Consider the following 24,890-nt stretch of genomic DNA (forward strand, 5'->3'; position numbering starts at 1 on the left):
GCCGCCATGTTGTTTGACCACTGGACACATGACCGTACGAAATACTGAGGTTTTTACGCAAAACTAAGCCGAGATTTTTATTGCGATTGCAGTAAAAACATGATAAACTATTTTTTTAAATATATTTAGCCCCAGAGATCAGTGTCTAGCTTTGATAAAAAGCCAAAATACAGCACCACGGCTGACGGCACCTGGCGGAGGCATTGCGAAGCTGCCCAAGTTTTTGTCGTAAAAGCATGTTTTCGATTTAAAACAAACGAAACAACTTATCCCGTCAGTACCATTAACACATTCAAGACTGAAAAATAATTAATAAATCATAAAAAAAATATAGCTTTGTAAATAAAAATACATATTGCACAAGGTTCTTATAAGTATAATGCCAAAACACAATAAAAACTAAAAAAAGAAAAATATTGCAGCAAAAAAAAAAAAAAAAAGGACGAAAAGCAGAAGCGACTGGCGTTTAGGGTGGGGGAACTGCTAACGGAGATTCGTGGTCGTTCTTTGTGTTCTTCTTCGCCCTCTCCTCTTCCCTGTTCTTATCGACCAAATAGTCACCTAAGAGCTTTTTCACCACGTCCCTGACGGACGGCTCTTTGCCTTTCTTGGGACCTGGCTTGTTGCTGCCGTCCTCCTTGTCTTTCTTGCCGTCCTCCTTGTCTTTCTTGCTGTCCTCCTTGTCTTTCTTGATTTTGGCCTGCTTTTCTGCATAGCAGCCAAACGCAGCTGCAAAACCAGAGAATTGCAGCGTGTTTAGTTTTTATTGTCTGGAGTTCAGACAATAAGAAAATTAAAGTGTGTTTTAAATGGAGCGCCAATCGGTGGCAAAAGCGTAAGCTTGGTGACATCCTGTCAACGGCACAGGCAACCAGACTGGCTGGAAAAGTGCACGTGACATTAATGTGCATGCCTTTTGCCAAGTGGTTTTTGGTCCCACCTTCACCTGAAGCACCCGCTAATCCACATGCCATTCACATCTTCATAAAGAGATGTTCCAACAATTACGAACGCTGCTGGTTCTGGCTGCACCATCAACAACTGTGCCATCACCAAAGAGAAAAGGTAGCTGCAATCATGAGTTCATTTCACATATTATATTCTGAGTAACACAAATTGGTTAAAAAATATATTTTACTGTGTTACTGAAGTCTCATATTCGCGACTCCAGCAAAATGGACGCCACCAAGCGGGAAAACCGGGGACCAGCCGGACCAGGTCGCTCCGTGCCCCTCCGCGTCTCTGGTGGCTTTCTCAGACGCGTGTTGTCGGCACTGTGGCGAACGATGTAATTTGACGAAGGTCCGAAAATTTCTTGAGTTTGCCTGAGTGTTCATTAGTGTGGTGAAGCCTCAGTAGATTGTTTCCTTCCATCACGTGGTTGAAAGTCCGTTTACTCCACAACACACGGTCGTGTGCTTTCGATTTCTTGGTTGGGGAGGAATCACAGAAAAAACGTTTTGATTTCTTGTCTGTCTCTAATCACATTCAAAGTGACGACTACTTGGTAACTGATGTGGTTTCTTTATAAGGATGTAGAACAGTGAACTGAGGACGACAGACGAGGCATTTCACTGGAGGGAACACCAATGTGGCAGTCAAGTGAATGGGAAGGTTCGATAGCTGCTTTTCTGGAGTTTGGTTGTGTTCGATTAGCTTCAAGTTTGAGCCACCCACGCCGGTCGGTGTGTTGGCTATTCATCTTGGCTGCTTTTCGCCAAAAAAGCCTCTGTACCACTCTGAAGGAGTTGGGCTGACTTTCGCACTTGATTCAGGAAAACCTGCTCGCTGCAAATGATGAATGAGGGAAATTATCTGTTTTCAAAAGGTGGGGGACGCGTCTCGCAACGTTAGAAGTTGTCACGGCATTTTGATCTATCACGCCTCCAATATTGAAATTATACCCCCATCAAAGCCAGCAGCAATATACGTCTACGTTGATCAGGTTGACCGGCGACAAAAAATGCTCATTTTCATAGTTCAGGATTCGAAGCAAAGTTCAATGCAGAGAGGTTCTGCGTGAATCTCCAATGAAGACTCTCTTCAGTTTGTCTCCGTGCTGCCGGCTAGAACCATTTGGCTAAGTTTAAGTAGTATCTCTCTGTCTGTCAAATATACTTTTATTCAGCAGTTCACCTAATAGCTAGTCAACTAAGCCCATATTTCAACCCGAAGAATATACTAAGATCGCTTTAGTGGGACATAATACGTAATATAATACATAACCCGCTCGACAAAATGACTTCTCGATTGCTACTAAAACCTGAATATGAAATACGAGTATCAGCTGCTTAGTGGGGTGCCGGCGGGTTAACATGCTCCTTGGCTCGAGAAGCGCTTGCTTAATTTTCGTAACTTTCCTGCAGCCTGTGTTGTTGACCGGGCAGACGACTGGAGCTGTTTCCTAAATGTGGATACGCACAAAAGCTTGATTTCGCCGACAGATAAGTCGCATGGTCGAGGCATGCGAGTTAGCTGAAAATTGCTCTTGGTGGAACAATACTGTAGTAATCGCCGCTTTCCTTAGACGACCAAAACTGATTAGTATAATACCGTCTCTCCGGAGCCCATAGTTTCGGTTTTGAACGAAATCTCTGAAACAAAAGTTTAACAAGGAAAGAAGAAAAAAAAAAAAAACGGGAAAACAACACTATGCTTTGCAAGTTTATGTGCACCGGCTACACTTAACCGTCTCAGTTCAAATACCTATAAAATTGGGCATTAAACAAAACAAAATCTGTTAAATTGAACGCGCCACCTGTTCAGGCGGCCCGGCCGAGCCGACACGACCTGGACTCAGCCACCATGTTTGTTTGGTGGTGGCGCCCCCTATAGGTCGCTGGAGTCGCGAGTACTAGCTTGGGCGTAGGTTATGCACATACAAACCTAGTTGGAAACCCGTGGCAGGGTCCCTTAAATGAATAATCCACTCACCAATGACGGCATCAATCTTTTCTGGGGTGAGGGGTGTCTTCCCCACTGCCCCATTTTTGAGAAGGCGCCTGCAGGCTTGTCCGGTGACGCTCCGGTCAAACAGCGCTGCAGGCTCCCAGAGGCCTCGACTGACCATTCTCACGAACCGTCCAGGAGTGGACGCATGGGTGAGAGCGTGGGTCATCGTGGCCTCCGCCAGAGTTATGCCGTGGCCGAGATGAACCTGCAGCATGACAGGCAGTTTCAATATACAAGAAGAGGGCTCTCTCTATTCCCCTGTAGAGCTGCTGTAATTTTGACCTGTATGACTTAAGTTTAAAAAAATCGGTACCCCATTGCTGATATCAAAATAAGCAGTAAAAAAGGGAATATGCAAACAAAAGATGGGTTTTTATTGCTCTACAGTACTCGTAGCATAATGCTATTCATCAGATGACAAAACCTTCTGTAATCACCGTTTGTTAAAACTAATTATTTTAAAGTGGAAAAGAAAGACCACGTATGCCACACACTAGTATATTACTATAGTAATACAGTAGAACCTCAGTTTATTGAAAATCCAGGATAACTAGTAGAATTTCTATGGTCCCATATAGTATCAAGTGTAAATATGACCAAATAATATGTATGACCAGAGCGCACCTACCCAGTTAGTTTCTGGACTTTCGTCGGCCCGGCTCATTTTTTACATGCTAAGTGGCACAAATCAGCACCCAAATGCAATAACATGGCGAGTTTTCGTCATTCCGTTGCCTGCTTGCATGCGAATCCATGCATAAAAGTTATTTGTGTGCTTTTCTGCTTTTTCCATTGTGATCTGGGAGTCAGTGATGTCAATCTCATGTGCGATTGTAGTGCGGAGGGAACCTGCTGAAGCACAAAACCCTAACGCCGCGCCAGAAAGTGGGCCTCATCGAGAAAGCAGACAAGTTTGCATTTTCGAGAACGAAGCTTGCCGAGAAACATAAGCTGCCTCTCGACAAGGACGACAATTCTCTAGGCCTGCAACAAGACACTCACCAAAGCGTTCACTAATTTGTCTTCCTACCTATGCCGAGGTGGAAGGCGCCTTGATCACCTGGCAGACATGCTATGCAAACACTGAAAGTGATATTGCTGGGAGTGTGGCTGTTGAAACCCAAAATGGCAGCGACTACGAGTTACCCGTGCCTTTGCTCTCGGAGAAGTCGTGCAATTGCTAGGGGTTGTCTGCAGTTTTTTAGAGTATGTATATACGGTGGCTGTACGGAAACATTTGCCCAATCGTCATTTTTGAGAACACGATAAGTATCACCAACCACAGGAAGCGTTAAGCAGATTGACGATTACTTCATGTAACTGCATCATGTTTTGCAATAAAAAGTTTTTTAAGGTTTACCCGCACATGATTTTGGTTCTTTTATTTTTTTTTATTTTTTCGTATAATTTTAAATCCCGCTTAATTGGAATATCTTTCTCAGTCCAACAGACTTCGAATTAACGAGATACTACTGTATGTCCAGATACCATCAGCTATGCAAAACTTGTAAATGCATCGTATGTCAAAAAACAACTGCAACCAAAAAAAAAAAGAACTTTTGTAACAGTGCGTATACCACACGCATGTTGCAAACATGCATTTTCCTTGAAGAAACGATTTAGCTCACTATTTATGCTGCACAATGGAATTTACATTAGCAGTCTACCTCTCCACTCCTCTCTGTCGCACTTGTTTGCACCATGTTGGTATGGTTACAGTAAAATGAAAGAGGATACATGAAGGAAAACACAGATTACTGCAAAATTACTCACACCCTGAATATTGTTTTCATTTTTCTCCATGCAAAATAGATTTTTGACACAACTTTTCTATCCGGGGGGGTACAGCATCCCTCTTACTACTTGCATTTTTTATAAGATTTATCCTCTATTCTTTTGGCTTTATTCTTTTAACCAGGCAACAGTTTGCCACTGTATCACCAGTAATGTTAGCACTGGTAATGAATTTGATTAGCCCCAAAGTACCAGATTTAGCAGGACGCATGGTTATTAATTTTGTGGACTGGTTAGTCACGAGTTCTCAACCCTAACAGTACAGATTTTCAGGTAGTAGAGCTTTTGGCATTTGTCTGTGGTGTGACCGAGTAGAAGACACAATATTTTGTTACATGGAGCTGGCTGCAAGCACCCTCCGTTATGCCTATATAAGTGGTGCACCGTGCTCTCAAAAGCCCTCGATCCAACTTACCTAGTGCCGGCACTAAAAAATGCAAACTTATTTAATTAAGCTTTTCCACACCACATATTGAACTGTTTGCCACCTGAAAAAATAATAAATGCACTTCCACATCTACAGCAAATACGCATTCTGATTGGTTCATTAGACAATGTAGACATACCATACTATACTAAAAGATAGCCACCTCAATTTAAGAGCAAACTAAGTGAAAATAATGGGAAAGCTAACTTTTAGAGCTTGATAAAAAAATATAAAAATCTTGTTGCAACAAAGCCAAGAACACATACACTTTTAACAAACTTTAAAGCCTGCGGATTTGCAGTTGAGTTGGCAAGATGAACTACCTACTAGTGAATTACATTATGCTATTTTAGATGCAGTGGGCCGTCAAGCCTGTTATGGCTGCAAGGGTTAACTGAATGAAGGATAACTGTCGTTTCCAGCCCTCATGGCTTGCTCACCTCCCCTTGTGGCTTGCCCCGTTTCTGCGGAGGTGACCATTGGACTACCTTTAGGTGGTGGGGCATCTCTTAGGATACTAAGATGCATACGTAAAAAGCTTGCCTAGGTATTAGCTTTGTTAATATAATCAATAACACTTTTGTTTCGAAAACTGTCCTTTCAATGAAAACATTTAACAAAATCTTTTGTAGGCTCTCATGCATACTTGACCATCCAGGACAGCAAGAAGCGGAGGATAAGGAACATCCCCAGACTCCCCACAGCCAGCAGCCCCGGCATCACCTAGAAGTGCAAATTGAAAATTCTCAACATCAGCAACTTTAGAAACCTAGCTGGCTTTATGAAATTAAGGAGTTATATACAGAAATGAAGGACAGTCTACCCCGACTGTAACTTTACCTGCCACTCCAAAAATGTAAGAGTGCAGTTAATTTAACTTGAATTGCAAGCCTCTGGAGTCAGTTTCTGGGAGCAAAATCTAACTTTTGTGCTTGAAGCGACACAAACGTCTGTGCCATTAGGCAGGGACGCTAGGTACTTCCATGCCTCCGTGGAGCTGGTCTCGTGAAATAAAATACCTGCGGCTAAGTTGGCCGCAATTGGAGCAGCAGCTGCGAGATGAGCAAACCGGCCCTGGGTGGCGATGAGAATCGAAGAGCAGACCTAGTGACCCAAACGCCGATGCGTTACTTTAGGGCTCCGAGGGGGAGCGGAACCAGCTGGGCTAAGGATGACTAGGGCGCCTCTATGTTCTCCTTGCATTATTCTTTGTAGTACCTGATCAACAGCACATACTCTTGGAGAGAACACAAAGGGATAGCACAACACAAATGCTGCTGTAGTGCAGGCAAAATATGAGCTCAAACCTGAGACACTCACGTGCTCCAGAGCAAACAGAAAGAAGCATTGCAAAAAGTCAAATTCACAAACTTGTGTTGCATCCAACCGAGTGCGACTGCAACCACTTGCAACGCTTAAAACAAGATGGCGGCGTCTGTGAGATGGCACCAACGGCAGTGTTGGGAACGCACTTACTGTATCAAAATGCATTCAGACATAACCACAGATGCCATTCACTGCATTAAACAGTAAATGTGTTGGTAACACTACAGTGCTTGGAACGCGTCTTCGACAGGTGTGTTAAGGCGTCCTCATTTTGGTCCCTCGATTTACACCTTGTGATGTCACAAAAATGTCATGCTGTTGCTGGTCGTGATCTTGGCGGCGGTTCAACGGCAAAGGTACAGTTGGCAGACGACTGTTCTACCTTGTCTGACTCTGCTGCTCAACAGTTGATGGAAACTCAAGTGAACATGAGACGGGACATTCCGATAACAGCAACTATTTATGTCCGCTCATCTTGTTAGCCGGCGCCCCTAATGAGTCGACAACCAACCGCAAGGATTGCGACACCCGATAGCATGACACTTTTAGCTTTTGTGGCAAATTTTATTGCCACTTCCGGACCATTTTGAACGCAATATGGGGGGGGGAGGATATAGGACAGTAAACACACCAATCGAAAACGCGTTCCAGGCACCATAGTAACACTGCCATTGGCTGAACTGCGCAGACGCCGCCATCTTGTCTTAAGTGCCGCAAGCGGTTGCAGTCGCACTCGATCAGACTCAACGTAAGTGTGTCAACCAGCCTTAAGAAACTGCTTTGATGTCAGTACTCCGGAACAGATGCATACACATAGCAGGTGACTGATAGCACGCACAGTTGCCCTGAGAATGATTAATTGCAGCTCGGCACATGATCCCACAACTGCTCATACACTAGACTTCTGAACGAATTTAAACTTGTCTTGATCATTCTGATAATATGAGGAGAACATGAATGTGTTGTGCATGGAATGCCTGCACGAGTTTCTATCTGAAACATCTCACAGCTCCTCGTAACTGAGCATACCCAATCATACATAATGCAGGCGTAACGCACACACCAGACATTCTATGCTTCCCGAGTTTATCGAATGATCAAGGGAAGTTTGACTATTTTTTGTTTTTCTAAACCTCGACAACTGCACCGAACGAGAGATACTCGAGCTGTCTGTCCCTGATAATTAGGCAATGCCTAGGTTCATCAGGTCTCGTTACTGTTTTTGATAGAAAAAAGGGAGCCATTAAAATACTTCAGTCCTGTTAATAGGCTCATAACAGACCTACATCTCTTTCCAATAGCAAAACAAAACTTGGAGACAGAGAATCCCTCAGCTCCATTAGAAAGAAATAATAATTGTGCAATTGCAGTGGTCACACTGGCCTTGTATAGTGACATGGATGTTGTTGCTACACTCTATGTATGTTAGTACTACGAAATACATTCCTCTTTGGTGTTTATACGAAGTTGACCCACACATTATTTATGAATGAACTGTAGTTTTTCATGTTCAGCTAATTTACATTGTCAGCAAACTTACTGTGTGGTTCAGCGGGAGGAACCTCCTCAGACTCTGTAGCCTCCACAGGGAGCGGGGATAGGTTCCCTGCAGGTTGCAGATGGGAACACTCCTCGGAGTCTGTCAATTCTTGCGTGCTGCCCGATGCCCCAGTTGTGCGGTACAGCATTGTAGACACACCTGAAAACAAAAATTCCAAGGTCAAATTTGACTGATCAAAAAGCGATCAAGCGTGTAAACCCCAAAGGGAATACCTGAAAAGGGGCATAAAAATATTCTGCAAAAAAATACAAACTTATTTATTGTAATTGAGCATGACAACCAATTCAAAACGTAGCATAACAAGTGGCACACAAAGTATGGATATAGCTCATTGTACAATGCAAAGTATCTCAACCTGGTCGACACACAGTAAAAAGGGATAATCCAGGTGTGTGGATCCTCTACAAACGAAACAAAACAACAAGGAAAGGTGGAAAGCGGCTATAATTATCACTTTACACAACAGTGAAAAGGCAGGAAGAAGAGGGGTTTGCACCAGAGTGACGGTGGCCACCCGTTGGGCACATCATAATATTGGTTTTAGTAGGGAATTCAGCGTCACCTTGATGCAATACAGTAAATTCTCACTTGAGCGAACTCAAGGGACCCAAGGAAATAGTTCACTTATCTGAAAGTTCACTAAAGGCGGCTGGCATCGAGGCTACTTGAAGGATTATACGGCGTGCAAGTTCGTCTGCTTCCTGTGCACGTCGTGCTTAACTGAATATCTTCACTAGAACATAGAACAGCATAGGGCACAGCATATATTGAGTCAAAAGTGTGAAATGTAATTTATGAAGTCATGTACATTGATATATACAAAGTGCATAACAGTTATGATGCTGCCTTTCTCATTTAAAAAAAAAATATAATTTTCATTTGCACCGGCGCTCTTAATGCGCATGAAGTAACTAGGCTGTCCAGAGAGTCTCTGTTTTTTTGCACTTCCTCGAGAATAAAAATAAAGTTTATTCTCTCTCTCTCTCTCTGGCACAGCTTGTTGCTGCGACAAAGCCATACCACAACAATATCATCCACTGACTGGAAATATCCCGTGCAGAGTCATTTGCTATTGCCATTGAGGTGCAGTTTCTGCTTCAAGCTTTGACTTTTGCTTCACTATCGTTCACAACGTTGACGGTGGAATCTCATAGTCCTTCGCAACGTCCACTTGCCTTTATTCATTGTCCAGACACTGAGGAATTTTGAGCTTGTGTGATAAAGACAACCACTTCCGTCTCGTGCTCGTTACGAAAGTGGGTGCACAAACTGCCGTCCTACTGTTGTTACCCACAACAAAGATGGCCAAATGCAACCGACGAAAAGAAAAAACAGACGCACCACATGGTTAATTTTCGTCTACCGCACCGCCGCTTTGCTTCGGCAGTACTGTGAAAGCCAGCGATAATAGGCGGGCATCGGCTACGCCAGCACTGCAGAGCACAAAACTTCAGTGAACTGATTGCAAAAATAATCCTGGGACCATCGATCAAGTTTGTTGAACTGAAATATTTGCTATTCAGAATGTGTTTTTCGTTAAACTGAAACATTTTTGCATAGAATGCATAGGAGAAGCGCCGGTGATTTTTTTAAGGTTCAATATCCTGAAATATTTGTTAAGTTGACGCTCGCTCAAGTGAGTTTACTGAATTTAGGCTGCTGTCTTATTTCGTGCCACTAAAGTGATATCGGCCATTTGTTTTCGTTTAACTTCTGATCGGAGTTTCCCTTTGGCTTCATACTTTCAGCAAGTTACTTACTGTAAAGTAATGAATATTGCGAGTCTGATATGAACCAAGAAAGCATGTCTACTTTACCTCAGAGCACATGAACAGCCAGTCACTGCCATGTACAGAAATGGCCCATTGATTGACAATACACTGATAACAGATATACTTGAAAAAATCATCTGTGTCAAGACGCTCAACGCTGTCAACACCTTGTCATTCGCTGCCCTTCCTGCGAACAGCAGTGACGCTATTCACATGATCTGCAGTAAAGTAGACATGCATTCTTTTTAGTATCTTGCAGTACTTTGCGCAAATGAAAAAGTATTTCTGTCCTCATTTCTTCACAAAATTTAAAGAATTTGTAAAAACTAAATTTTAAAAGTGAAAAAAAAAGTGTCTGCAAACCATGTTAAATACATGACGCCGACATATGTAGCACATAAGGAACATCTCATTTTTGTAGGCACATTTGAAACCTTGGATCCTTTTTTTCCATGTAACTCCTAAAGTAAAGCTAACTTCTGAAACAATATCTACATCCACAATATAACAGCAAGAAGAAACTTCGGAATTAATTAATGGAAACTGAAATTCAGCTATCCTGCCCTTACATCCGGCCTCTGTCATCACACGATCAGGCACCGAAGTAGGGACAGCAACGGGCACAAGGACAGGAGCAGCGACGGGGACAGGGACAGGAGCAGCGACGGGGACAGGGACAGGAGCAGCGACGGGGACAGGGACAGGAGCAGCGACGGGGACAGAGACAGGGACGGGGACGGGGACAGGGATGGGTGCAGCAGGCACTCACGTTCTTCCCTCCAGCTGGTGAGTGGCCTGGTGACTGGCCTCTCTGGTGATCTCTGGAGAAGGCACAGTGACCATGTGTCCATCGATAGTCACCAGGCAAGCAAAAAATTAGGCCCACTGCAATGGACCTTTTCCGAGAAGCGTTCTGCGCACGCGCGAGCACCCGATGCTAAGCGGCGGAAGTCAGAACGAAAAATCGAGGAAATTCGGAAGGAGGCCGTATATCAGCGAGCACAACACGTAACTGAAGAATATATATAATTGTGTTACATGAAAAGAGAATGTCGACGGAAAGGAAAACACGACGTTTAGGTGGATGCCACAGATGCCCCTCTTTGAAGTCGCGTAGGGCACGCGCCGCTGCTCGGAGAGCGAAGAAACTGGTAGCCTAGCTCCCTATATCGATTGGTAGAGCAGGTAGGTCACTTCCTCGATTTTTAGTTTGTGCAGCCACCGCCTGGTGCCGTCGGTATGTGGAAAAGGTCCATTGTTAGCCATAAGGGTGCATAATCCGAAAGCACAATTGCGAAACATTCAAGTAAACATGACGGGTAGCTTACCGATCTTGTCGAGGACGACACGCATGAGTCGAAAGTTGGAATCCTCTACTTCCTTTAGTTTCTTTTGAAGCTCCTCAATTTTTCCAAGAGCTGCGTCATGTTCGGCTTTCGACACAACGCCTTCGGCGCATGTGGCACAAGACTTTTCCTCCGCCTTGCGGAGCCTCTTCCGCAGAGATCGCAGAGCTTCTTCAGCCCTATCTAGCTCCGACTTCGGCACAACTGCAGGGTCCTCGTCATCGGTTGAGTCTCCTGCTAAAGGCCTCTTCTTACTTAGAATGCTCGCCATCTGTTTCCTCTTGGCAAGAGCCTTGCGTTGTTTCAAGTTCTTGTTGGACGCAGAACCTGATGTTGATGCCTAAAATATACAAAATACAATACAATATTGTGGAAGTGCCCGGGTCCGCTCAAAGTGGAACCGTTTTGTAATTGCCATTTTCCACTGCCCTCTTTTGTGGAACTTCGATCTTAAACAATTTATTTTCCACCTCATAGGTCTATCTACTACAAACTAGCTTTCCTTTATTTTTTTCGCTGGCTCGACAAAATACTTCTAGACATCCCCAAGACTTCTTTTCAGGTTTTTAGCATTACAAATCGCGAATAATGACTGAAGTAAGGTATCAAATGTCATAAACACAATAACCAACTCGAAACAAAAGTCTGTGTCTGCAACAGACCCACTTACTTGCACTGGTTCCTCAAAAATCTGGGGAATAACCAGTCGCTTCTTGTGGGCCATCTCCTCGAGAAGTGCCCTCTTCGATTCTGGTGAATAAAAGATAAAAACATGTTAACAGAGCCACAGAACAGATAGGTCAGTCTGACATGACAGGGTCAGGCATACTGATGGCATATCAGCCACTGGTGTTAATTTAATGCTATAGTAATTTTACACCACCAAGCTTGAACTGCACAGTTTGCAAGAAGTAGAACAACCGCCAACACTGCAGAATGATGTCACGTGCAAGCCACATATAAATCCATGGATTCAATGACAGCATTTCAATTATAAGAGAAAAATAAGAAAAGTTAGCGGTCATGTGATTGTGCTGTGTTATGCCCTGTACTCTGCTGATAATCTCTGCCCAAAACATTACAATTATTTTAGTAAGTCACTGGAAGCTGCATTTACGTCACACATATTCTTCCTCTTAACAAATGCTTCAATTATTTGTAGGTGCTCAGACTACCAATCCTTGTGGCAGTTGCATCTTTTTTAATTTCAGTGAAAAAATTTAGAGTGTGCACTACCAGTGTAGATGCACTCACATTCGGTTTAAAGGGAAACCGAAGTGGTTCTGTATTTTTGAAAAAACACATGGATCATCTTCTTTGGCCTCTAGGACCATGAATATCGAAATTATTTTTCAATCTGATGTAGGAAGCCGTCGCACAGCATTTTGAAAATAGCACCGAAGTCCCGCCCTCTTTGAGCATGACATCACACCCAGAGTTCTTGGAACCTCCGCTCTCTCGTGCCTTATTGAGCACCCATCATAGTCATGCTCGCACTCTTGATATTTTCAGAAAGGTCAGCAAAAAAACATCACAAATGGTGTCACGTGTGGGGGAATATACCTGGTAAGCTTGCAATTGCACGTGCTACCCACATGAGCGACATAGACTTGGTAATCAAAAGATCTGGCGGGAAATTTTTCGAGTTTTCTTGTGTTCAGTTACATCTTCAGGGAAAACGAATGTGATATTTGGATTCACGGGATAAAAATGTGCTACAATCTGGCTCTAACTCTCCTCAATGGCCAGCGACTCGAGGATCTCCCTTCCAAGCTGTTTCCGGTGTTGTGCGACGACAGTGATGTTTGTGAAGTCAGGAGCACATTTGCATTCCCGATAATGCGCCGAAAGGTGGCCCGCCGACGTTAGTGTGGCCACAGAGGCTGCATGTTCTCTGGTGCGGTCGTTTATGCACCTCCCTGTTTGCCCTATGTAGCTTTTGCCACATGACATGGGGATATGTGATATGTGAGAAGCTTTGTAAGCAAGTGCGACATAATCCAGAGAAAAATGAACCAACGAAAAAGAAACCACCAAAGCCTTTCGTAGTGGTACCATATATACACGGGATCACTCATCGTCTAAAAAAGATAGCTGGCCGACAAGGCATCCACGTTGTGTGCTCAGCCCCCAACAAGGCATACGCCACGTGCCGTAGGGTGAACCGGGAGACCGACCAGAACGTGACGACGACCTGCGGCACTGCGCATTGAACACCCTATGCCCCATGTGAAAAAGGAGTCGTATACAATACCCCTATGTCATGTGGCAAAAGCTACATAGGGCAAACAGGGAGGTGCATAAACAACCGCACCAGAGAACATGCAGCCTCTGTGGCCACACTAACGTCGGCAGGCCACTTTTCGACACATTGTCGGGAATGCAAATGTGGTCCTCACTTCACAAACATCACTTGTCGCACGACACCGGAAACAGCTTGGAAGGGAGATTACTCGAGTCACTGGCCATTGAGGAAAGGGGGGAAGAATGCGTAAGTGTCGCCTCCATTGCGCTCTTGCCTAAAAAAAAAATATATCCGCAGGGAGTGGCCCCTCGGAGCAACCAAGTCGGGACTATTTGAATGCCAAGATCCGACAGAGGAAAAAGAAGTTGACACTACCGAAAGTGTAGAAAAAAAGAAAGTTTTGTAAGATCCGACAGCTGAAGAAGAGGTAAACTCTACGGTTAGTGTCGAGAAAAAGGAAGTTTCAGTCTAAGATCTCACAGATGAAGAAGAAGACACCTTTTAGGATAGTGTTGAGGAAAAGAAAGTTTTATTAAAAGGTTGATAGTCCAGTAGTGTGGTTCTTTGTTTTTTTTCTCTCCATCGCTTTTCCTAAACGTTCAACTGGTATTCAAGTAAGCATAAAAAAGATATGCCGCAAATATTGCCGAACGCCTCGACAAAACAAAATGTTCGAGAAAAAAAAGAAAGTGGGCCCACACCGCGGATCGAACCCGCGCCCACTTGCGTATGAAGCAGAAACCTTGCCACTATGCTTTGCCACCGCTTATTAGAAAACTTTTAACTATTCGTTTTATACGAGTTTCGCGTAGTGCGTACACCCTTTTCCGGTCGAGGTGCAGGACGGAGTCCGAATAACTTTACTCATTAAAAGTAGTTACGTCGGAAGTAACGCTGGATATTGCGTTTACCACAATCGTATGTTAAGGAAGTACGATTTCCCAGTATTGCAATCGAGTTTTGAGCTACACAAACCGCACACACTTCCTTTGAGAAAACAGATCAGCGCAGGGCAAACACAAAGGAACAGCAAAGGCCAGGTACTTACTTGCAAGAAGGACCACTTTCGCCTCGTAGTAGCCTTCTTCAAGGCCGGCCTCGGAGCGCCAATACGCTTGCACCGGTTCACTAGGGATGTCAGTCTCCGTTTTTGGATTATAATCCTTGATCAGGCACACAGGCATGATCGCCTTCTCTTTGTCGGCGGGGTAATGTACGTACGCGTAGAACATCGCGAAAACAGAAGAAACATACGAAAAGAAAGTCAAAAGAATAAAGCAACGCTTGCTGGGCTACCAGAAAAAAAAAAAACGCACAACGCACAAAACGAAGTGCACAAGATAGAACGCAGTAACACAAAAAGGTGAAAACAACGATACCCAAATCAAAGCAGAGGTCCTGTTAGGACTAGGAGGCACAGGCAAGAGCAGAGCCAGAAAGGAAAGCCGTTCGGGCAACACCGAAAAATAAAGGTGGATTGGATTGGATTGGACGGGATTGTAATGAGCCTGGAATATCTCTCTTGAAAACAGAAGTGAAACTGCTGTAGCATGATGGTATGTTATTGGTGTTTATTCGTTGGAAGAAAATCCTAAATATCCTCAAGGCTCATATTAATTATTAAAAATAGTAGAACTTATTAAATATTATTTTTATGACCTCTGAAACACCATACAGCCGTCGATTTAACGAAAACTTGAACTCGCGAAGTCGTCGGAAGTAAACCCCTCACGACTGCGAGCAACTCCCGAATTCTCGGCGCGAAAAGCTCACACACACACACACACGCACGCACGCACAATTCCTTAATTGCAGGGAAGCGAATTTGCGCGGTGCTTCGGGGGCGCTAAAAATTAGATTAAAATGTAACCAAACAGCGTAGCTTCGACGCTGGCCATCGCCCTGGCTTATTATAGATTCGGTCTTCGGCTCTGACTGCGTCTGCTAGTTTGTCCCACCGCGGTGGTCACTGGTCCGCTCGGCTCAGTGGCTCGGCTTGTTCCGTTTCTCGGTTTGCATTGTTTACCTTGAGGTTGTTCGTTGTTCCGCACAGTGCTCTCAGTTTCGACGCTCGGCAACTCGTACTTGTTCTTCGTCTTGGAAGTGTGGTCGGGTTTGTGTTTCTCCCATTGGCTCTTCTATTAATTGCTCCGTATTTACGTGGACCATTTTTAGGCGGAGTATTTGTGCGTGACTTTCGCTTTCGTCGTCTGCGTTACTTTTGATCGTTCGAAACTCGAACTGGTTCTTTTTTATTATTTATTTTTTTTATTTTATTTTGTGCGTCAGTCGCGTCATTTGCGTCATTCTGCTTCTCGCTCCCCTCTGTTCCTCAGCAATTCTACATTTTTCTTTCCTGTTGCCTGTTCGTGCGCGTGTTCACAAGCCTGGCTTGATGGCTGCGTTTGCTCCGTGACTTGTTATCATGGCTAGTAGTGAAGCAACTCGGCGTCGACGATTTGTTTACTTAGAGAAGGGCGCGTCTTTCAAGATACCAAAGTCCACTCTGTCTCGGTGTAAGAAGGCTGTGCCAAGCGGGAACCAATCAGCAACAGCCGGTTCTCCCGTCTATGATGTCCCCAGCGATGGTGACGAGCTCGAGAGTGACTGTGATTCCTGCAGCAGTGACCCTCAGTCGAGAATCACTGCGGAAGACGCTGACTCTTCAGAGAGTAACGGAGAGGAGACTATGACTCACCAGTCACATGCAGATTCTTCAACCTTTTGGGAACAGACCGAGCAACCACCACATATGAGTGAAGAACATGCACTGGCAGCAGGCTTACGAGCTTTTGGAACCCAAACTCTGCCCCATTCGACAACTACCAAGGCAGCAGCTGTTGCGATGATTATGGCGTTTGTGGCTGGTGAAGCCTTAAGCTGGCAGGGCCTTGACAACCTTCTTTTGATGGTCAATGCATTCTTTGCTCCAGAGCAGTCTGTGCTCCCACAAAGCAAGTACCTGTTCCGAAAGCTGTTTGCAGCCGAGGCGGAGTCCGCAGCTGTACGACATTTCTACTGCCGGTCATGCAATGATCTCTTGGAGGTTTCCGCTGAAGATGGCGTCTGTCCCACCTGCGAGACGTCTAGCAACCTCAAAGATGCAAAGAAAGATGGGGCTTTCTTCGTTGTTCTAGACATCGGCAAGCAGCTGAATCATGTCATTCAGAACAACAAAGCAGCCCTTCACGAAAAGCTGAACCAGATTGCCAGTGACCGGGGTGCTACCACCAGTGTCATCGGTGACATCACTCAAGCCAAAGCGTACAAGAATCTGCAGTCATCGGGGACCCTGGGGGACAGTGACCTCACGTTGACAGTGAACACTGATGGAAGCCCCGTATTTACATCTTCCGGTGCATCCGTCTGGCCCATTCAGTTCACTGTCAACGAGTTGCCAGTGCCTCAACGATTCCAAGTTTCAGTGCTTGCTGGACTTTGGTTTGGGAAGGGACACCCCAACATGACTTTGTTTTTTGGAAAGTTTGTAGAGGGTGTCAAGAGCATGCAACCCGTCCCCTGGCAGCATGAAGGCACACAGCACTCGTCTAGAGCGTACATCTTGTGCTGCTGCGTGGATGCCCCCGCACGCGCATCTGTGCAGAATATGGTACTGTTCAACGGGTACTACGGGTGCCCATGGTGCCTAATCAAGGGAGATTACGTTGATGGTACGTATCTATCTGACCTTTGGATGTCAACGTTCTACCACTGCAAGTTTTGTATAGTCATTTCAACCTCATTTTCAGGGAGCCTCAGATTCCTCTCCTTTGAGGATGCACGTGGGAGGACGTCAGCAGGTGTCCTACGGGACATGAAGGTGGCCCTGGAGTCCTCCTTGGTCATCAACGGCTACAAGGGTCCGTCTCCAGCCGTGAGCCTTCCAGACTTTGACCTGGTGTGGGGGTTCACGGTGGAGTACATGCATGCTGTACTCCTGGGCGTCATTCGCCAGATCACGGAGATGCTGCTGTCGTCTGTAAACTCCAACGAGCGGTTCTACATAGGTAAGATGGCAGGAATACTCTTAACTTTTTGTAAAGGTTTTCATGGGAAAATTGTTGATCATTTCACTATCAACCGGGTTCTATAAATTCACAAGAGGATGTTGCAAACGATGGCTATACAAGCCATCATTTGCAACATCAATCACTATATGCATTTATAAAACTGGGGATAGTGAGATTATTGACAATTGACATAACATTCACTATCACATTTTTTGCAAATGTGCCTGTAAAATATTTCGATTTTATGTATATTATAATCCTACATTTTAAAATGTTTGTAAAACATTTATGAAAGATGCAACAGTTTATTTATTGACTATTGCAAATGTTAAGGCTTTTGTTCTTGTATTTAGCTCTATATTTGCTCAGTTACCAGACATTGTGCTCAATGTTCTGCACCAGCCCAAAGGGGGAAAAATGAATCTTGAGTTGCTAATAGGCAAACTATGCAACCTGCATATAAATATGAAGTCACCAATGTTTGATGTGGTAGGTGGGCCTAGGGCTTCAACGTTTTCTTGGAGCCAGCCTTCTGTACCAAGGATACATACAACATAGCAAACAAACATTAATTTGTTTATGCCCGCGTAGCCATCAGCTTCAAAGGAAAGGGAAGGAAGGAACAAGACAAGCGGCTCTGATAGAGCATTTAGTTCATTGGTGAATCGCAACATAAGGAGAGTGTCAGGCAGTTTTTTAGTTACTGAGCTTTGAACTATATAACAAAAAAAAAGCAAAAAACAATTGTACTGTAACAGATCAGGCATCTTTAGTTCAGAGAGATGTAGAGGCATATGCAGCGTGTGGTTGTTGAAGTTTAAAGGGAGACTTAAGTGGTTCTGTATTCAAGAAGAAAAACACTTTGTGCCCTTCAGGATCACAAATATCTAAATTATTTTTCAATCTGATGTAAGGAGCAGTCGTAACAGTGCTTTGAAAATAACGCCGAAGCCCCGCCCTCTCTGAGGCAAGTGAGAGGCGTGATATCAGATGACATTATATGCAAATGTACGGCTTGTCTGCTCATCTCTGCTTTGTTTGCTGCTATTTCCATTTGGTTTTCTGTGACTGCTCGTGGTTTTCTGCGATTGTGCGTGGTTTAATTTTGTTATTCGTTTTTGTTGTTTCGGTCTTCTGTACCATGACAGTCTCACGATTATGCCGACCCTGTGTGCGGCTGTTGGCTCCTCTAAGGCAGCATGATTAGTTATACCACAGTCCTTAGTTATACAAAGTATTGAACTAACTATTGCTTTTTGCAAAGTCGGATGTCGCAAAATCAACATGGTGAAGCAGTAAGAATGCTGGCTTGCTCAATCCAGCATTTGAGCAGAAACTGGGTGAAAGAAATCACTGCCAAGGCCCAGTGCACATGAGAGCTGAAGTTATGGTTCAATATTTGTCTCCGCTTGTGAGCTAACCCTGCCAGTGCTTTTTTTCACCATGCAGTCTCGGCTGAAATGCTGGCTCGGGCAAGCCAGCTCTGGCCGACCTCCACATCACTTTTTATAAGCTTGACGTAAATCGGAAGCCATCATGAGAGGCTAATCACGGCAATAAATTGGAGAAAGGAAATCACGCCAGCGTAAAATAGGCCGAGCAAATAAATCTGCAGCGAATCATACACTGATTTATGCATCTGGTAAGTTCTTTGTGAAAATAATAATGAATGCAACACATCCATAGCCGATATTCACCCCAATAGGAAGCATTCAAATTATAGAACGGAATTTTAGTGGGGTCAATATTTCGTAGATCTTGCAAAGTGCGCAAGGTTAGAAGCTTTTTGCTGTTAAAAAATTTTGCGATTCTGAGTGGTATGCTATGTATTTGTTACCGTTGGGTAAGATATAATCGTGATCTAATGAGGTTTCCAGGAAATTGAATCATGATGAATGTTCACAGACTCACCAACAGGTCTGTGGACGTTTGCCCGCTAGTGCCATTTGGTCAGCGAGCAAGAAGTGGCAGTCGCATGGCAGCGCCATAGTGGCGCCGAGCAAGTGCCACTGCCACTTCATTCAGCACAGTCCCACATTCTCAATTTTCTCTCTTGTGTGTTCTGACGAAACCTGAAAAGATTAGGATACGTACCAGTATGGGTTGCCCACACGTGCATAGAATGCAATGCCGCTCGCCTGGGGCTGCAAGCATTGCCACTCCTCTGGACTCGAAGCCCCCCCCCCCCCCCCCCCCCCGGATGTTTTCCCCACACTTCGCTAAGGGCTAAAACGCATATGGAGTCATGTAAAGAGCCCTCTATATTTGTTAAACCTCAGGTGCTTAACGGCTCGCCATTCTTTGTGTATACAAGGTGATAAGTGATTATCAGGGTCGCCATTTTAACCTGCGAGCATTCAGGAGCAATACGAAATGACCGCATAAAGCTCTGCATATAACGTAGGGCCGATTCAGCCGATGCTGACCGGCGCTCGTTTTCGTGTTCCTTTTGCATTTAGAGGAATACTTTTCGGCCAAATGGTTGACTTATCCGAAATCAGCGTGTAAAACTACGCTAGAATCCACCTCTAACTCGTTTTTTGTTAGAACCTCTTAAGTTGCCCTTTAACATACTACTGTCACTACACTGAAGCCTTTGGAACAAGTCAAAGGTGATGTCATAGCGAAATGTTTTTTTCTTGTTTGCTTAATATTGCAGGCAGCCCCTCCTCTGTTGCTGCACTAGACAGGCGCCTGCTTTCCATCACGCCTCCCCACTGTGTCACAAGGCTGCCGAGGTCCCTGGCAACTCGCACCAACTGGAAGGCGTCCGAGTGGAGGCATTGGCTCCTTTACTACTGTCTCCCATGTACACTTGGGATCCTTCATCCAAGGTACTGGAGCCACCTGGCCAAGCTTGTTGAAGGAGTGCACCTTCTCCTGAGAGAGGAGCTCACTTCGTCCTCAATTGACCGTGCAGGTGAGGGCAAACATGCTATTGCACTGTTACTACATGCAATAAACTGGCTGTGAGCATATTTTGCTCTCAGTCACAATGCTCATCCTTATTTTATTGAAGTCAGATCTGGGTGACCATTTTAAACTTCAAGGGGACATTATAATCGTTGAGTTTTGTTTACGAATGGAATGCATGCATCCTTTCTCATGATGGAAGCACTTTACCTGAGAATACTTCATATTTTGTTTATGTTGGTGGAAAAAGAAACCTTTGGGCGCTTTTTAGCTGAAGGCTAAGAAGCACCCGCAATAAACATAGAAGATTCCACAGATGTTTGTAATTGTTTTTGTTATTGCATTCAAGTCTAGATTTTTTTTCTACTTTCTTGTATAATGCCCATGCTGCCCCTCAGCGGAACATAGATAGGGATGATGATGATAACCACAGAAAAATTGGCAGTCCAGTGATAACTGACAACACGGCCAACACAACCGCTTCTCTGCCTGTCTCCGTCTAACATTGTAAACAAAAGGTGGGCCAGATACAATATCCGTATCATAGTTTTCGTTTTACTTCGTACATTATGTCTCCCCAATAGTGCCCGACCTAATTAGATAACCCGCAAAAGCCAAGAATTCACGTATAAGCTGTAACTTACCTTGAATATGTCTCCGAGGTACATATTTAGATAGTGTCAACTCCCACTACAAAAAACTTCCACCTACCACTGTCTCAATGACAATATTAAAGACGTTTATGCTCCCAGCGACTATTGGCTCCATATTGGTACAAGCATTTATTTATTTATAATCTCTGTTGTGGGATTTCAGAGTAGATTTTGATAGGTAACTTGGATCAGTAAAATATGTATTTGAGAAAAGTCACAGCTTCACTCTTCAAGTCTTTGATTTTTGTGGGTCATTTTAGGTTTGAAATTTATTTTTGGGAACACCGGTAAAAAAGACTCGAGGTACATCTAAGCACTTACGAGTTGAGAATGCGGAAGCATGAATGTCATTCTTCGTGCCACGGCCGCTTCTGATCCCCTCGGCACCAAGGCTGCTTCTGAACCTCTCGGCGCCACGGCCGCATGTAATCCTTTCGGCGCCTCTTCTATTTTTGCCTTGGTGCAGGCACGCAGTGCCATGGGGTGGTCCAAATTGAGATTGACACACGTCAGCTTCATATCATAGCCGTTTTGCATGACTTTTTGCATAGTTTCAGAGCTGGGATGCCTCAGATCACGGCTTCAGGAATTTATCTGCCGTTTGGTGCGGCTGATGACGTCTGCTCGCTCCATGGGACCAGTTAATGCTTTCACATTAATACCAAAGTAGCGCCCACCCCACTTTCAGTAAAAACTGGGTTAATCTAGAGATGGGCACTTGTCCGGTCAAATCAGGTGCTTAACGCATGATTTGCAGTATCCCCAAGTTTGGGAAGTGTTAATGGTGGGCGCTTGAACGAAGTGGGTGCTTCCACGGTAATTTTTGGTACGTACAGAGTGCGACACTGTTAGCACGAACAAGCGATCGCCGGTTTTTCCAGTTTTTCTCTTTGAAACTAAAGGGCGTCATCCAAGTTATTGCTACAAAAAGAGCTCATTTAGATCTTTAATGTAAGCAATAAAATTTTGTGCTTGCTTATATTATTTAGAGGTAAAGTGCGAAAATGCGCCGATGTCGTGTTTGCGCTTGCAGTGTCGTGATGTGTACATAGTACATAGAAGTTAAGGCAATTGGCATTGAAATTGGTCTATGTTTAAACTGAGCTAAGGAACAGAAGTCTACCTTTTGGATAGACCGGGACTATAATTCTAATTGAGGTAAACCTGGATGATTGTGCCAATATGGATAACACTGGAAGGTGTAGAATATTGTAAAATGTTTCAGGCATTGCTTAAGAGCCATCAGAATATTGCATGCTAAGTGTCGAAAAGTCTTGGTATATTATTCTCAGTAAAGGTCCGAATAGACAGGGTGTCAACATCTTTTATGCATTGACGCTACATAATGCTTACTGCACAGCCAAGAAATTAGTTTTTTATCACTTAATACCAACCACCTTTTACTTACAGATGCTCTACTGCGGACCTTTGTAGCCTCCACAGCGACACTGTACAAGGATCAAGCCATGACGTTCAACATTCACCAGATGCTCCACCTGGCAGAGGCGGCTCGGCAGATGGGGCCGCTCTGGGGCCACTCTGCCTTTGTATTTGAAAGTGGAAATGGCCGCCTAGTAAAGCTTGTCACTGGCGCCAACGCAGTCCCCAGTCAGATTGTGGAAAGTGTGTTCATGGCACAACAGTTAGATTCTTTCCTGGCCTCACCACTCGTGCCTGATAGCGGCAAAGACGTGTGCCACAGAATGCTGGGCTATCCCAAGCTGGTCAACTTCGTTTCCATAGGTGATGTTGGCTTGCTTGGGTGCCCTAAAAAACTCGTCTTGTCTCCAGAAATCAGGATGGCACTTGCAGAGTATGTTGAAGAGTGCCCTGCCCTTGCTGCCGAGTACCAGAGATTTGTCCTCAAAGGGCAAATCTTTCGCAGCAGGGCAAACAAAAAACTTCTGAAGTCTGACTCATTTGTTATCCAGACACATGGCCTAGACTATCGGGTTATTCGAAAGATCCTGTGTGTAAGTTCGAAAGTATTCCTTGTTTGCGACGACATCGTGATCAACGAAAGCCAACTCCTTCCGCACCACATTAAGGAATGCTTTATATCTAGGGTGGGTGCGGTACGTGTTGTTGAGCCATCGGATCTCAAGGCATCTTGCCTTTTCTTCCAGTTTCGGAACCAAGGTGCAAGCGTGTCGTATGTTTGCGACCTGGCGAACAGCATTGAACGGGATTGAAGCAAGCTTGCTTCACCTCTGTATAGTTGCAGACTGATTTTTCGGACTCGAAAGGATTCCCCTAAAAATGTCAGAATAACCAAGCAGTTTGAAAAATTTATGTCAGCCTACATTTGAAGATTCCATGTAACCGCCATTCGGTATCGATGACAACAAGCAAAAAGTTTGACGGCGTCCGCGATTTCTGTCAATGTTATATATTAGCTGCATGGGGTGAGTGACGTCGTGTAAAAACATCTGTGATTGGGCACGTTCCCAATTTCTACGTCCGAAATGTATATTTACCTAATTTACTTTCTGTATAGTGATGCCTATGTGGGTACCATTTTGATTTACAGTATCTGATATTTTTGTATGAGACTTGGATCTTATCACGCTGTTACTGCTCCGCCATATCCAGCCTTGTAATTAAAGCTGTGGTGGCTAACAGTATGCATGGTGTATGTAAATATTGCAAAGAATGTTTATTTGATTCCGCTCTTTTATGAATGTTATTTTTAGGGCACATCTACTACAAAACTGATGATTGTTTAATTGCACTACTCACCAGAATGGATTTAGGCGTCTGCTAACTGTACTAGTGGTTCAAATATTGAAAGTGCATTCCAAAATGACAATAACTGCTTTAAGTAGTTTTAATAGATGGTAATGCAGCAGGCATGCCAATGCAAACATTCATACTTTTTTTTTTATTGTTGATGACCTAATTATTTGTTTTATAACTTTTGTAATTATTCTTACTAATCATATTCAAGTAAAAAAATGTCATGTATACGTAAGCTCATCTCGGGAGTTGAAATGCATGCGTGCATTGCTCAAATTGTCTATTGTATGTCTTTCCATGTCTGAGAAGTCGAAACAACATTACCGTGCGTGAAATGCAATAATGGGCACCGACACAGACTACCTGTCATTAACCAAACTAAACACGACTATACACAATCGGTATATCAAGTTGTCTGCCGGTGGCTGAAGTTCACAGGAATGTTCCAATTTCTCAGACATGCTCCATGTTCTATGACCTGCTCAGACATGCTACATGCTCTGAAAACTTGATTAAAATGTGAGCTTGCTACATACTATTAACTTTTTCAGGTCATACTGCAGCCTTTTTTATTTATGCTTTCCTGTGTATGTGTGCTTCTTTTAGGCTTTTTAAAATGTTTGTAAATAAATATGACTCAACAACTTGACTGTCAAAAGCAATAATGCATTATTATTTTCTAATGTCTTTGCATGCTCTTATAGTGAAGTCGTTTAGCACATGACAATCTTTATACTGTTAGTGAAGTTCATTTAGCACATGACAATGTTTATGCTGCTAGTGAAGTTCATTTAGCACATGACAATGTATATGCTGCTAGTGAAGTTAATTTAGCACATGACAATAAGTCTGCTTCCTCTCATATTTAATAAGTGTATTAGTGGCATGTGGTAATTTAATGTAAATTAATTAAATGTTCCAGGTTAACAGTGATTCTACACTCGTGAACTTGCTCATGAACCATATGTGTGTTGCCATACTTCAGAGGCTCACCAACCCAGTTGAAAATTCTCATCAAGTTCTAATTGGAATTATCTTATTGTATGTATTGTATGTGCGCATACTGACGACGATGACGAAAATTCCGCAAACGAACAATTAGGTTTTTGGGACAACCAATTGGTCACTGCCAATGGGAACCAACAGGAACCATTT

General features: G+C 43.9%; 2 protein-coding genes across 2 annotated transcripts; one reads left to right on the forward strand and one right to left on the reverse strand.

Moving 5' to 3' along the window:
• Positions 1 to 465: 465 nt before the first annotated feature.
• On the reverse strand, positions 466 to 14,845 carry LOC115310523. Its single transcript, XM_042294737.1, has 7 exons — positions 14,472 to 14,845; positions 11,849 to 11,928; positions 11,161 to 11,518; positions 8,040 to 8,198; positions 5,820 to 5,896; positions 2,935 to 3,157; positions 466 to 729 (listed from the first exon to the last, which is right to left on the reverse strand). The coding sequence occupies exons 1-7, from the start codon at positions 14,653 to 14,655 to the stop codon at positions 467 to 469; spliced, it is 1,344 nt and encodes a 447-aa protein (XP_042150671.1). The 5' UTR covers positions 14,656 to 14,845; the 3' UTR covers position 466.
• Positions 14,846 to 16,862: 2,017 nt separating this feature from the next.
• Positions 16,863 to 23,191, forward strand: LOC121838463. Its single transcript, XM_042294738.1, has 5 exons — positions 16,863 to 17,094; positions 17,173 to 17,430; positions 20,093 to 20,353; positions 22,410 to 22,972; positions 23,126 to 23,191. Exons 1-5 carry the CDS (start codon positions 16,887 to 16,889, stop codon positions 23,189 to 23,191), a joined length of 1,356 nt encoding a protein of 451 aa, XP_042150672.1. The 5' UTR covers positions 16,863 to 16,886.
• Positions 23,192 to 24,890: the final 1,699 nt, after the last annotated feature.

Source organism: Ixodes scapularis, unplaced genomic scaffold, assembly GCF_016920785.2.
Source record: "Ixodes scapularis isolate PalLabHiFi unplaced genomic scaffold, ASM1692078v2 PGA_scaffold6__148_contigs__length_123643588, whole genome shotgun sequence".
Classification (NCBI taxonomy): Eukaryota; Metazoa; Arthropoda; class Arachnida; order Ixodida; family Ixodidae; genus Ixodes; species Ixodes scapularis.